Here is a 15,071-nt window from a genome sequence, read left to right as displayed (position 1 = left end):
GGCGAGGATGAGCAACGCGAGCGCGGCGGAAGGATTCGCGGCCGCAACTCGAGGTCGCCCCGTGAGCGCGGAGGAAGGACTCGCGGCCCGGGCCGCGCGACTGGAGGTGGAGTTCGGAATGGTGGGGATCGAATCGGTATCTGCGGGTTCGGTTTGTCGGGGGGTGCGTCCGGACACACCTAGGAGCCGGTCGTCCGGGCGCTAGTCGTCCCGATTTATTTATATTTCGACGAGATCATTGTGCATGTTACCATTCCCAGTTCGACTATTTGGTGACCTAAGCCAAAACAAAGTTTGGTTATAGCACTACAACCTTGATCACTAAGGTTTAGTAATTGAATAGGAAAAATAAATAAACAGTTAAGCAGCCCTAAAACAAATATCTTACATTTCATGCACAAGGAACTTTTGCAAGTTAGACCTTCCCTAAGTAATTTGCATATACAATTTTATTAAAAGTTAAGAGGGCTATATGATAACTTGGCTAAGGCCTGATAGATTTTGTAAGTGAGGGCATTTCTTAAAAAAATGCTTTAAATTATTTACGGTATCTCTCCAATAGGGCCTTTATCTCGACCCTATCCTACCTTTTAAGTCCTAAACCCAATTGAAGTAAGTGTAGCCGCCAGTGTGAATCAAGGAGAAAAAGTGTCATCGCCGAAGGTAAAGGGAGAGGGGAGATGTGCGACCGCCATTAAACTACAACGTGCCCATGGCCAGTGGGTGAGGGAGAGGGTGGGGGTCACACATTTATAACGTTCATTTGCTACCTCCTCTTCCCTCTTGTCTTCTACATCTCGTCCACCTTGCCACCTCCACCACTTCCTCGCTCACTTGTTTCTAAATCAAAGCTCTTCGTCCCTACCGCCCCATCACCGCTAGCCTTGCCCACTTTCCAGGCCAAAGGCTCCCTTTTTGCGAGCTACACTGGCCACTATACCAATCCCTCACCTTTCCTCCCTGTCCTCCCCTAATCCTAATAAGATGATGAAAACGTTGCTTTCTTGCCTCCGTCGCTGGCTTCATCCATTCAGATGTCTCACACACTGCCCCGCTCGCGTGACACTCCCGCCGCCTCGCTTGCCACCCCCAACCCCACACCGCCATTGTTCGGCTCCTCTCCCTTCTAAGATCATAGGGCATGGAGATCCTTCCATGAAAATCAGAAATTCTAACCCCAAATCCCGCACTGATGTTGTTGCCTCGTCCATCACTTATGGCCTATGGCGACGCCGGCCACATGACCCACCGCTCGCCTGCATCGTGTTACCTCCAACCCTCCCAAATCTTAGAAAGAATATATGCATCGCGTGCGATAGCAACACACTCACGTTGAATACAGATTTTGGGTGAGTAGGTGACTTCACATTTGAATATATAGACGGTAAGGAGTTATATCATGGAAAAAAATATAGGTACTAGAGAATTGACATAAGAGATAGAGAGAAAAGAAGACAAAAGGATAGACCCCATGAGCACGAGGTTCTATGATATAGATGAGCGTTTGTAATGGTGTAGCTTAGAGTGAGCTCAAAAAAATTTTTAATTATTGAATAGTGCAAAAGATTCTAGCATGAACTTAAGGATGGTCTCACATTTTTTACGATGCTTCCCTATCTCACAACATGATATTCAAAATTGCTTGTTGCAGTCTCTCTTTTCTCCATATTAATTAGTTTAGAGCTATTGTTAGCTCATACCGGTGGAGACGCTCATAAGATCTTCAGGCTAGTTCTGATATATAGTAGGTCACTCAAAGCTCATTGTTTTATCTTATGAGCCATGTATTAAAGTTAGGTCTTGTTTAGTTGACCTCCAAAACCAAAAAAATTTCAAGATTCTTCATCACATCGAATCTTGTCGTACATGTATAAAACACTAAATATAGATGAAAACAAAAACGAATTGTACAGTTTATCTGTAAATCATGAGATAAATTTTTTAAGTCTAGTTAGTCCATGATTGGACAATAATTACTAAATAAAAATAAAATGCTACAGTACACAAAAAAACAAATTGGAAGTAAACAAGACCTTAGTACCATCGAGTAAATTGACTTAGAGCTAGCACAGTTAGAAAATTTACTTTAATCATTGAAGGTGCCCCAACCTTTCATTTTCTACCAACGATCGTACCATTATCATCATGTTCATTTTTTCCATAAAGAAGTTCTTGGAAAATTGACAAACGAAGGCAAACGAGAAAGAAAATCACAAAAGATACACATTGCACACGCATATAGTCTGCTCGTTTGTATAAAAAGTTATAACTAATTTAATATGAGTTGCTAAATAACTAACTAATTCAGCCGATAAACTTAAACCAGGTACTGTAGACCATTTTCCTTTGCAGTGTGCTCATCAGACACCACGCATCTTTTTGTAGTTCCAATGCTCTTGGGGCGAGGGAAAGGAAAACAGTACCTAGCACACATGTCGTTGCTTCCGCTCGCTACTTGTCTGCAAATGTCATGTCAAGTATTGATGCAAACGCATACTCTCCCAGTCCAAAAATATTAAGTTGTTTAATATATAAAATATTAACATTTTAAATTTATGATATCAATAGACATTAGATAACAGTTAAACTTTAAATTTATAAACTCATAAGATGTGACATTTTTAAAACACAGAGTGTAGGATACAATTGTCAATTATTGTTTGACATCGCAAATAACTTGATTATTAAAGCGTATCTATAAAGTACTCTCCGTTCTAAATTATAAGTTAATTTGACTTTTTTTTACATCAGTTTTATTATATATCTAAATATGACGATATATTTAAATATATAGCAAAGTTTATGGACAAAAAAATCAAAACGACTTATAATTTAAAACGGAGTGATAAGGTTTAAACACAATGCAGAAATAAACTCTGCAAATAAAACAAACACTCAAACTTTATAATTTCATGGAATCAAAATATGCTAGCGGATGATGCCGAAGCGCTAGACATGCTCTTCTGTTCAACCAAGAAGACGCAAAGCCACCTCCTAGGTCACGCTGTTACGTGAATATTGGTTGTTCCTTTATGTAATATCAACTTAGAAAACTTTTGTTAGGATGGTCGTTAGAAGTGCGTTGTGCGTTTGTCTAAACTCTTTCTTATAATACAATAATACACAAATCTTTTACGTATTTGAGAAAAAAATGTGTTTCAAACTTTTTATAAACTTATCTAATGGCCTCAAATAACACCATTTTGATCAAAGTTTAATACACTTTGATGAGACTACTTCTATGTAAATACATCTATGTAAACTAGTGAGTATAGTTCAGTTGGCTAGATTAATTGCAGACTCGTGGGAGTGATCATACTAGTGTTAAGTCTTGAGTCATCATACGTACTTTCAGTTCAGGCGGGATGCATTTTTTCTTGTGAAAAAATAATTAACCTTATCAAATTCTTCTACAATCTCTATGAATTTCTCTGTTCCAAAGAGGCTATCAATTAAGTCAATTCGTCAATGAGTTTTACGCATGGGTACGTGAGCATTTATGTTAAAAGAAACTCCAAATTGGGTTTCACTCGGCGATGGCAACTTCACAATTAGAAAAGTTTTTTTCTCTCGAATCTCGATCACGTAAAAGACTTGTGTGTTTTAGTATAAGGTAGAAAAATTTACATTCATATATGGAATCATCTCAAACCATAGGATGGTCATGCATTTTTTGAAGAAAACTATTTTCAAATCAAATAACTCTACTTCACAGATGTATAAAAGAACTGGTATTTTGGTCGGCCAGCTTCCATCTATTTATTAGCCTCATAAGTCCCCAAAGGAAGCATCTCAATGCTATCTCAACGCCAAGGAGAACTGTAGAACCTGAAGTCTCTGAGCTCCCCTGCTTCCTCCATTCAGAACTTCCCTCTTTGCTTATTCTGATCTCATCTTTCCCTTGCTAATCTCTCTGTTCTTCTGGATCTATCTATAGAGTATGAAGAACCTGGACAAGAACTGCAGGATTTGCATGGAGTGGCAAGAGCATTACTACTGGAACCACATGGCCGATGACAAGAAGCATTTCTTCAAGCCTATGGTCGGGGACTTCACTGAAACCATGGTGAGAAAGCATCCCAAGCTTCCCTTGCATGCATGCGTTGCTCTCCATCTTCTGTGATTGAATGTGCTACAGGAATCGACTTCCCTGGGTTATTTTGGGCCTGCTTGTTGGTATACGCAGAGGAATATTGCTGTGTTCTTCACTAACGGTGTATTATTTCTGTACAGAAAATCATATGCTAATTTCAGTATTCACATCTCAATAGGCTTAGCTTCATGCATTTCCATTGCAATCTTAACTTAAGCATGATTAGTCGGTAAAGAAAGGAAGAAATGTGTCACAAAACAAATAAAAACATGATTTTGCTGCAGAGCATACCTGCAAGATTTGCAAATAACTTCAACGGCCACATCTCTGAGGTCATCAGTCTGAAGTCCCCAAGTGGCAAGACATGGAGCATCGGAGTAGGCAGTGACACCGACGAAGTAGTCCTCCAGTCCGGCTGGAAGGAGTTCGTCAGCGCTCACAGCATCGACGAAGGAGACTGCATGCTCTTCAAGTACACCGGAGTGTCGTCCTTCGACGTCCTCGTGTTCGACTCCAGCGGCTGCGAGAAAACATGGCCCCATTTCACCCGCAACAGCAGCCATGGCTACAAGAGAATCGAGAGCTCTGCAGGCCTTGAAGAAGGACCCCGGCTTGGCTGCCGTCGATTCAAGGGAGGCCATGACTGCACCTGCACGCCGCAGTCGCTACCAAGCGATGGCGACGACGACGACGACGATGCGCATTTGGAGCTGGCGCTTCACAGGAGTACCAGCAGGAGCATCCCCAAACGGTGCAAGCGCAAGCTTTACCGTGACATTGGTAGGTGGTAGATAGAGTATCAGTATCTGATTGATTGTGTAGAGCTTTGCAGTATGCCAGTATCACTGTGAAACGATCTGATGATGTACTGTACCTGCAGAGCAAGTTCATGGTGAAGTAAAAGATGATGATGATGAAGATGATGTTGGTGATGCGAAGACAGGGTACTACTTCTGCAAGAACGGGCCGGTCAGCGAGTACCATCTGAAGGAGCAGGAGAAGGAGGAGATCTCGAGCATCCGTGTGCCTGTGGAGCCGAGGAACCCGGTGTTCGTGCAGGTGATGCACCCGACCCATGTCCGCAGCACCAAACCCGGCGTGGTAGTAAGTAACCTCCCTGGCTCCCTGCTCCCTTCTGAAGCAGATTATAATTTATAACAAGGCAAAATATTCAGTGCAAACCACATCTTCGGTGTAATGGTGAAAAACCATTTGTGAAACTATATTTAAGAGTTTTCAAATATATTAAACTCGACCTGCTGATTATTCTGTTTGATCTGTCAGGGCATTTCTGCAGAATTCGCGGACAAGTACCTGGGAGCAACCTCAAGGGACGTCATCCTTGAGAAAGGCGGCAGCAAGGGGAAGTGGCACGTCCGCTACAACCGCAACAGGTTCAGCCGTGGCCTCACGGGCCGCGGCTGGAGCGAGTTCGTCGCCGACAATGGCCTCCTCGCCCACGACGTCTGCCTCTTCGAGCTCATGGTGATCAATGGCAAGCTGCGGCGGCCGACGGTGACCGTGCACGTCCTGCGCAAGGTGCGCGGCGCCTTTGTCCTGCTGCCCTGAAGACCTTGCTCACGCATCCGGCTCATGCTTGCAGTTGCAGCCTAACTGAAGTCTCTGGATGTGCGTTGATGTTGTCTGTGTGTAGTTTGGTTACTGTGCTGACCTGCAACTACTTGTCAATAAGCAGCTCCCATCTTATGCTCAGTAAATTTTCGTATGTTGCTTTGATTTGTCAGTAACTTCTGGTGGAGTGTTTGATCTAGATAGAAATTTATTGCATTCTACACAGCTGGTTTCATGGAACTCGTTCAGATGAAGACTTTATCTTTCTGTCTGGTAAAAATATATGTCTGGATTGTGCAACACTGGATTCAGGAGCTCGTACATATGACCACTATCTTTCTGGCTGATAAAAATCCGTCCCTTGTGGACACTGGTTTCATGAGCTCGTAGAAAGGAACACTTTACACAAGACAATGGTAACAAGCACGAGCACGCAGTGGAATCTCATAACATGTCGAGGCATCATGGGAACAAGGTAAAAATGAAACCTTTAGTTCCAATCGATGCGAAACAGTGAGTAGCAGGCTAACATATGATTATTATTTATATAAGTTGCAGCAATGTATACTTGTCTGTTTGCCGACATACTAGGCACTAAGAACTCTGCAAAAAGCAGGATAAAGGACGCAAGCCCTACGAGTTTCCAAAAGATGCAACCTCCAAAGAATCCTACCCTTGCATTAAGTCCCTGCAAAACAAAACGGACACGGTAAGCTAAACGCTAAATTCATACAAAAATATAGTATCAGAATGCAAAAATAATAATATACCAATAGTACCATTTACATACTGTTTCTTTTTTTTAATCAAACTCATTGAAGGGCATGCTAAGAAAAACAAAAGAGTTGTATCTCGTTTAACATAAGCCAGGTATACTGTCAATCTCTAGTGCTACTGTGGCGAGGGTAGACAAGCAGATGTCTTAGAACATAAATATAATAGAAAAAAAGGAAAAGAAGATAGAATTCTTAGACTGATGCAGACATGCAGTATGACATGCAAGACACTGCACAGACTCATGGTACAAAAACCTGCACATAATTAATAGTATTGACCTTGACAGACATGGTAGATCAGTCCCTAATCATCCGGTGACATGGCAGGATATAGCCTCCTCAAGTTCTGTGATTTTACAAGATATGACTGTTTCTTTTAGCCTCCCAAAGTTGCCCCAGATTTTAATATCCTATCAATTTATTTTAGTTGTTTGCATTCCATGGATGGTTTCTTCATTAGATACATTAACAAAGTAACAACAAAAATATCTTGATTTTCACAGCAGCACCTTTTCCATGGTTTAAAACTGCTTCCCAAGCATCATGCATCATCGCCGTTTCCTAATAGATCCAGACCACAAAAATCCTCATATCAATCTTATTATTATAACACTAATTATTATGAGCTAACTAATGCATGTGGACACCATTGATACAGTAATTGTTTGCATATTTTAGTATTAAAATTTGATCAGAAACACAGCACAAGAGTATTGGGACAACTATAACTGTATTTCACACTTGCAGACCATATGAGTATGCAGTTTTGTAAAAGAAGATCAGAAAAATCGTACTGTAAGGGCAAATACCAGGACACATAAAATAATTAGTTGACCATTTATGCAAATATGTGTATAAGAACAAAGGTATTCCCATGATTCTATAAATAATGGATGTGCAGTAGTACTTGCACCGAACCTTAGAGATCCATAAACATAACAATGGACAAAATCACCAACATCTATAGTGCACCAAGACTATGAAGTTAACTTATAGTTATAGTTACATACATATTTGTTAAAAATAATAGCAAATTTCGGAAAACTTCATACATCATCAAAACCAGCAGTGCTGCACAGATGTAAGCAGTTTTGCCAAAAAAAAAAGAATATTTTCTCTAATATCATTTAGAAAACGATTGAACAGGTTTATCTAGAAGCTTGAATACTGCTCAGACACACTTCAGGCAGTACCGCAGTAAAACCAACATACGAGTAGGACACAACCTCACAATACACTAATCCAATGATACAACAATCTCTCAAACTTACAAATAATGCATATTATATTCTTCTAGTTTCTTAACACAGATAACGCACAGGAAAATAAAAGGACCTACATCATCTTATGCAATAGGATACGAATCATTCTGTCTGATCTCTTCATCAACCGTCTTTCCCATTTTGGCCTATCAAATCCCAATTTTGAGTTCTTGTATTAGTTGTCAAACAACTTCACAAAGAACAAAGGAACTAAGGACAAAAACAAACTGCTACGATTAATACAGTCGATGAACAAACATCATGTAGGGAAGTCAACATAGCTCAAGATGTTAGTTACACAATTAGCAACAACACAGCCTTTTAGTCCCAAGAAAGTTGGGGTATGGTAGAATTAAAACCGAACATGAGCAAGAGCAACCAACTTGACTAGTTACATAACTAAAATTGATCAAAAGGTTAACAGCTCTAGAAGCGAAAAACATTAATTAAAACAAGTAAAGAACCAAGAAGCACTATCTAAATCACTATAACAAAGACATTGCATGCTTAACCATCCTCTGAGAGCAGCCTGATCAGAAATCAGAAAATTAAAAAAGAGAAGATTTTTTTCATGGCCATATTTGGATGTGGGAGCAAAAGCAAAATCGTTATACATTTCTTGCAGAAAGATTTTCCATTTCCCAATTTGTCAATCAACTGGTTCCTAGTGCTGGTAGGTAATAATGCACATTTTTTGGCACACAGGTGCCACACCAACCCATTTCCACCCAAAACCCACCAGGAAAGATACTCACTCAAAGGTCTAGTTCTAATTATTATCATGGAGACATGGGCAACATTTCAACAATCAGTCTGAATCAGAACCATGACATAACCATGCTAGAAAATACATTGTAACTAGACACATTCCCAAACTAGTATTCCCTCTATTCCAATTTGGAATGGAGGGAGTACATGATTTAATACCTCAAGCAACAATCCATTCCTGGTTCAACTCTGCAAAATCCTTAGGCTGTTGCCCATGACACAGGAGCAATCCTCCCAAGGCACATGCAAATAACCATTGCATAACACGAACTGAACAAATATAAGGATTACAAATCTTGGACGAAATGAGCAATTATGTACACACGGATACACGGTATATCATAAGATGATGAAATCGACATATCATGATGCACGATCACTAACTTGCTAGCGATCCTGACAAGTGCGGCAGAGGAGGGTACCCTGGGAGAGCTCACAGCACGCCCGCACGCTCGTCGCCGAGTGCCCGGTGAGCCTCACCACGACCGCCGCCGGGGACCCCGCCATCGCCGCCAGCGGCCTACAAGGATCATAACTAACCAGTCACTCCCCATAAGACCGCATCCCCCCACGACCTAGGAGTCGGGCACCATTTCGATTTACCTCGCGGTCGCGAAGGAGAAGGCGGGGACGGAGCGGCGCGGGGAGGCGGGGAGTGGAGCCGCCGAGCGGAGGCGCGAGGCGGCAGAGGAGGACGAGGATGCGGCGCGGGCACGGACGGCGGCGAAGAGGGAGCGGGAAGCGGCGCCGCGCCAAGCCATGACCTAGGGTTTCGTCGGAGGAGGGAGTGGATTGCGGACTGCGGACGGCGGCGGATTTGGGCGGTTTAGGGTTTTAGGAAAAAGATACGGTACTGGGCCTCCGGCCCATGAGAATCGGCCCATACGTCTGGTGAAGGTCTTTTTCAATTAGGTTGGGCCATAACTATTTTGAGGAATGCCAATTGACAACATTTATCGAACCCTACAAACGCCCTTATGTAAATTCTACCTTTATGAGTCTCTAAAGGACTGAGCCGACATATCACAAGATTTATGAAATCATAACAGACGCTCCATTGTCGACGGAACGTCGTCTACCACTAAAAGCATAGCCATCATTAAATTCTAGAATAAATCTAGTCAAATATGAACACCCATGCCAAGTCGAGGAGTTGAACCCAGGTGGGCAAGTTCTATCATAAGGAACCTAAATAACCAATCTATGATCAGTTCAAATTTTTAGTTTTTAAAACACATACGATATATTATGATTTTGTAAAATACTTTGGGTGTTTTAGTGTTTGGATATAATATACTACTCCATCGGTCTAAAAAAGAATGACATTATAAGATGCATGTTGGTCAAACTTTCTCAAATTTGAATAGCTTTTTAGAAAAATAATAGTAACATTTATATCACTAAATAAATTTATTTTGAAAATATATTATGTGATTTATCTAATGATATTAATAACGATTACAGATATTAATATAATTTTATATATAATTTGTCAAAGTAAAAAACGTTCGACTTCTTGTTAAGTGAGGATGACATTCTTTGTGGGATAGAGAGAGTATGTAGTTTGTAGAACCACGATTTTATCAACATTATAGTTTTTATGGATTTCTAGAAGTTCCACACATGACCTTCTTTTTTCTAAACCCCGATTGTGTATTTTTTTGTTATAAAACCAGATACTATAATTTTTAAAAATCATATCTTCCAAATAAAGCCCTTAGATGTATATTTCCTAGTTTTTTAGCCATTGGCATAAGTGATCCTAGGAAGAACATAACCAAAAGTCCTTTATTGTAATATTTGTTTTCAAAGGTTTTTTCCTCCTCCTTTGAGAGGTCACGCCACTAGCACCGCCTCTTCTCGAGGCACCTAACCTCGATGGGGCAGAGAAGAAGAGGCAAGACTGTTGGCAGATAACAAGTATGGTGGGGTGGTGGAGAAGAAGAGGGAAGTGGAGGTCGCAAGCGAGCACCACCTACTCACTACTGCCCCATGCCGCCCATGTCTCGCAAACCATGGGGCAAGGGCTGGTTCTCCTACCTACCGTAGGATGATAAGGAGGGAGCTGCGAAGAGATCTAGAAGGGGAGGAGCGAAGTGGATGGAGATGGTCTTGAAGTGGGTAAGGGCGGTGGATGAGGACAAACCATTGTGAGGATTGAGGTGGGGGCCTAGCTATGGGACCCACATTGTAGGCCAGCGACACCCTTTTGGGGGGCAAGGTTTGAGGCTAGAACAATAATTTTGTGGAACAGAGAGAGTATATCTTTTTGTCCGAACTCTAATAAATTAGGTGATTTTTATATGCAAATAGAAGATATCTAAAGAATTCTATTATAGAAAATTTGTTGATTGGTCCCATCTCAAGGGTACACCATGTAGATGGAGCCCAATGCAAACTCATTCTTCCTCTACTCGGCAAGACTCCTCTTATGTGCCCTTCATAAGTTATATGTTGCACAAAAAAAACACGTGCACGTGTGCACGAGCATTCCTTAACATCCCTCAACAATAATACTTATTGTTGGCGGCAGTATGAAATCCATAACTTTGAATCTTTCATGGAAGTTAATTACTTTCAGCAATGGCTGATATACATATAAGCAAGCGCCTTTGGGCTGCTTAGTCCAACCATTATATTAGTAGAAATTATTTTTAGAAACAATTGGCTCAAGCGATTCTAACTCAGTCTATCCCTAGTTAAATCTTTTAAAGTTAGACCAAATTAAGCATATATAGAAAAGAATATCAATTTTTATCACACAAATAGGTACGACATGAAATATATCTCATGATAAATATGAAGACACTTACTTCATCTATTCTAAATTAACTATAAAACGTTTTGGATTTTCTAGATACATTGGTTATACTATACATCTAGACATAAGTGTATATCTAGCTAGATGCATAGAAAAATCTATGCATCTAGAAATGCCAAGACGTCTTCTAATTTAGAATGAAGGGAGCACTATCTAGTGTCCTAAATATTAATATATATATATATATCATCAAACTCAAAATAATTTCATTCGATGCTATGCTAAAATTGTATTAATTTTCAGATGGAGTAATACGTCTCGGTGGGTCGCATGCCTCATGACTTACAGGGTATTTGGTTCACTAGCAGCTCCTAAATTTAGTCCCATTTAGTCACTTTTTACCTAAATACTATGACTAAATGAGACTAAATGGCCCTTAGTTTTCTCTTGTCACTTTGAAGTGACTAAAAGCGACTAAATCATTTAAGAGTAACTAAAGTTCAGGTGGACAAATCAAACATGGCCTTAGGCCTTGTTCAGTTCTGAATTTTTTTTTTGGTTTTGGGTATTGTAGCATTTTTGTTTTTATTTGACAATTATTGTTCAATTGTGGACTAACTAGGTTCAAAAGATTCATCTCGCAATTTACTGACAAACTGTGCAATTAGTTTTTGTTTCCGTCCATGAAAAGTGTTTGGTTTTTGGATGAACTCAACAAGGCCTTAATGTGTGCCGATGTCAAAATACAACATAATGGCTCAATTATTATGTCTCAGTGCGATGGCACGAAACAAAATTGCCAAATGGACATGCAATTATGCAAAAGAATATCCGTGGCGAGCCATGCTCATGCATGCATGGATCTGCAAAGCCGGCCGGTGTGAAGGCCCGTCTGGGACGATTGACGTGAACGCTAGCTAGCTGCATGCATGGACCCTGCATCTGCATGCATGCACGCGCGTGCGTGCTTCGTCTTGGATCCATGCATGTCCTCCATCGACGACCGACCCGACCGGGTGTGGCGGCCCGGCGCGCGGTGGCGGGGAAGCAGCTTCTGTGCAGCAGCATGCATACTTTGGACTTCGAGCCTGCCTAGCTAGCTCATCTCTGCTGGCTGTGTGCTTCGAAATGAATCGCGCGTGTTTGCGCTCTGACGCAGTGTCGTCTCTCTGCATGATGCATATGCATGGGCATGAACATGTTTGAAGTAGATTAAATGGAAATTAGTTAAGTTTCAATAACGATCTACAACGTGATGAACCGAAATGAATATGAGTGCATCACAAAAACCTTTAATTTCAATTGCATCCCGTACGTATGTAGGGACATCCCGCAGATGCACGCCTGCACGCGGCTCTGCTAGCTTGCTCTAAAATAAGTAGGGCTCTCTCCCTCTATCTTGTGTCACTGACGAAATAATTGCGTAGCATGTTTTGTCTTCTGGGATCTAACTGACACGCCTGCCTTGATAGTCATACAGTGAATCATTAATTAGGAGAAGTATTATTAAGGGATCATTGGTGTGGCAAAGAGAGAGAAATGCTAGCTTCCTCCCGTTCTAAATTAATATAGTTCAGTTTTTCTTTTACCCTAAGTCAAACTTGTCTAACTAAGTCTATATAAACATACATAAACATCTACAACATCAAACTACTTCATTCTAAAGGAAAATGTGAAGGTCTGTCCGTCCCAAGCCTCATGGGTAGAAACATTATTTTTCCCATTCACTAATAAGATTTTTAAAGGGGAGATTTATACGTGACACTAGATCTGTGCATGGAAGATATGATGGCGTGCATATATGTATAGTCAGTCAAACTAGCAGGCCCTGCAACAGATGGAGAAAATATACGAATGCATTTGAGCTATAGGGACCAATATAATGCATCGTTGTCTCATCTATTTGTCCATGCAGTAGTCCATCAACCGAGGCATATATGCACGATATGCAATGTTTTTACTACTGTGTTTTTACTGTACGTACTACGAAGCATGCATATATATATGATGGTCCCTGCTGGATGCATGTTAGTTTGGGCTAGCTAGGAAAGGTGCATTTTGTTCCTTGATCCCTGTAACGAGAATAATGTTTTCGTCTTCAATTCCTTTGGTTGCTAGCATGCTGCATGCATGCCACAGGCCCTACGACCAGCAGATCTGCACAAGCAGGGAGTAGTAGTAGAACACTGCGATTTGGCATACAGAAAGCTAGCGAGGAACTGGACAACCTGTCTGGAAGACCGATGCAGCTAGCTAGTATTTGTGCTGCTGGTCCTGCTGCGTTGCTGTGGACCATGCGTGCCAGAGAAAAAGCGTTCAAACAAGGCATCATGATGCATACCACTAGGGCATAATGTTGGTTTTATTGCTGCTTCCAGTGCTTTGTCGGTCTTTCATAACTTGGTTGTACCATTTCAGATTATATGCCATGTTAGAAAATATACTCTCAAACTAGCTTGTTTTGACTAGACTCTGTTCAAATCAGATTTTACGCACCTATTTTTTTTTGAAACAGGAGGGGCTGCCCTCTATTGTAGATTTATTAAATAAGAGACATACAACGAGTGCAAAAGGTCAGGAAAAAAGAAAAAAAATAAGGAAGATTAAAAAGATTACACATAAGCTTCTAGCCATTGACTAATTAAGGGTTGATATTTCTTCTTTGCTTTCCGCTTAACGTGAGCAAATTTTGTCTTGAAGATGTTCCTACATCGAGACATTGTTGGTTGAATATCTCTAAAAATCTTGTCATTCCTGACAGATCAAATTGACCAACACATGGTAACCAAAAAACCATTAAGTAGTTTCATGATTTTTTGAAGCACTAGAGAATCAATTATCATAAGAACAAGGAAAAAGTCATTTATGTTTTTTGTTGAAAATTTAAATACAAAAATTGGATGTAAACTCGTTTTATGTGATAGAGGATTTCATAAGGAATCCAAAAAATTATTTCACAATTTTTGGAGATAGGATGATTTTTCTATGAACTTTACAAGAACGTGCATTCATGTGAAGGTGCTGATGTGGTGGACCGCCCGTGGAGTGTTGATGGACAATCCATTAGAATGTCTAGATAGGGTGTAACTGGGCACAACTTGATAGACTGCCTATTGGGACTCCTTCATTACTCCAATGGCAATGCCGAGAGCGATTCTGGGTGCATCGGGACACCGAATTGGGTGTGCACGGATTATTATTGTGGAATCATAGTGATATGTGGACTCATTCAAAGTGTTGGGTTCATCATGCATTGTGTGTGGAGGACTCAAGCTAATCCATGGTTGTGTTAGTCATGGACAGCTAGAGCTCAAGGGGAGGGTGATTGAGAGGGGGATGGAGGGGGAGATGGCTTGGGGTGGCTCATCAATGCTTAAGGATGCTCCTCCAATGGTAACTCTACCTAGGGTGGCATGAGGTGGGAGATTAGCCTTGAGGACCTTTATGGGAGCTTAAGGAAGAAGAATACTTTGGACCTCCTCCACCAACTTCAGCGAGGTGAAGGTCGTGGGGAGCTTTGGCACCCTCCTCCTCCTGTCCACCTCCTTCTTCCTTCTCTCTTCCTCTCCTATCTTTCTCTATTGCTCCTTGTTCTGTTGTGTGGGAGGGAATAAGGGACATGGGGGTAGAGGGAGGGCACTAGTGTTGTGTAGGTATGGGTGGGCTGGCCGGTGGCCAGTGGGGCTATGTTCCTAACACCTCACATTTACATAGAACAACATGCCCATGGCCTCGAACGGTTGTTCGTTGGTGCCAAGTATTGTGCACACACAATGGTATCAGTCCAGTTGTTTAATGTTCTATGGTTCCAACAGACTATTTATCGGAACCTAGTTGTG

At 41.2% G+C, this 15,071-nt stretch overlaps 2 protein-coding genes across 9 annotated transcripts; one reads left to right on the top strand and one right to left on the bottom strand.

Moving 5' to 3' along the window:
• Positions 3,655–5,890, top strand: LOC8062258 (B3 domain-containing protein Os03g0622200). The gene is made up of 5 exons (XM_002466754.2): positions 3,655–3,833; positions 3,938–4,066; positions 4,378–4,873; positions 4,974–5,197; positions 5,378–5,890. The coding sequence occupies exons 2-5, from the start codon at positions 3,941–3,943 to the stop codon at positions 5,660–5,662; spliced, it is 1,131 nt and encodes a 376-aa protein (XP_002466799.2). The 5' UTR covers positions 3,655–3,833; positions 3,938–3,940; the 3' UTR covers positions 5,663–5,890.
• On the bottom strand, positions 6,080–9,286 carry LOC8062491. Of its 8 annotated transcripts, XR_002449549.1 has the most exons (5): positions 9,075–9,286; positions 8,894–8,991; positions 7,781–7,849; positions 6,951–7,002; positions 6,080–6,353 (listed from the first exon to the last, which is right to left on the bottom strand). XR_002449549.1 is itself a non-coding variant. In XM_021452063.1 (4 exons), exons 1-3 carry the CDS (start codon positions 9,230–9,232, stop codon positions 7,827–7,829), a joined length of 279 nt encoding a protein of 92 aa, XP_021307738.1. In that variant the 5' UTR covers positions 9,233–9,286; the 3' UTR covers positions 6,080–6,353; positions 7,781–7,826. The 8 variants fall into 8 exon arrangements, 4 of the variants coding, with proteins under 4 accessions (XP_021307738.1, XP_021307739.1, XP_002464220.1 ...); XR_002449548.1 differs by lacking the exon at positions 6,951–7,002 and having other exon boundaries at positions 8,856–8,991; XR_002449546.1 differs by lacking the exon at positions 7,781–7,849 and having other exon boundaries at positions 8,856–8,991.

The sequence above is a fragment of the Sorghum bicolor genome, chromosome 1 (assembly GCF_000003195.3).
Source record: "Sorghum bicolor cultivar BTx623 chromosome 1, Sorghum_bicolor_NCBIv3, whole genome shotgun sequence".
Lineage (NCBI taxonomy): Eukaryota > Viridiplantae > Streptophyta > Magnoliopsida > Poales > Poaceae > Sorghum > Sorghum bicolor.
Note: the sequence above shows the minus strand (reverse complement) of the source record. Positions and strands in the feature narration are given on the sequence as shown.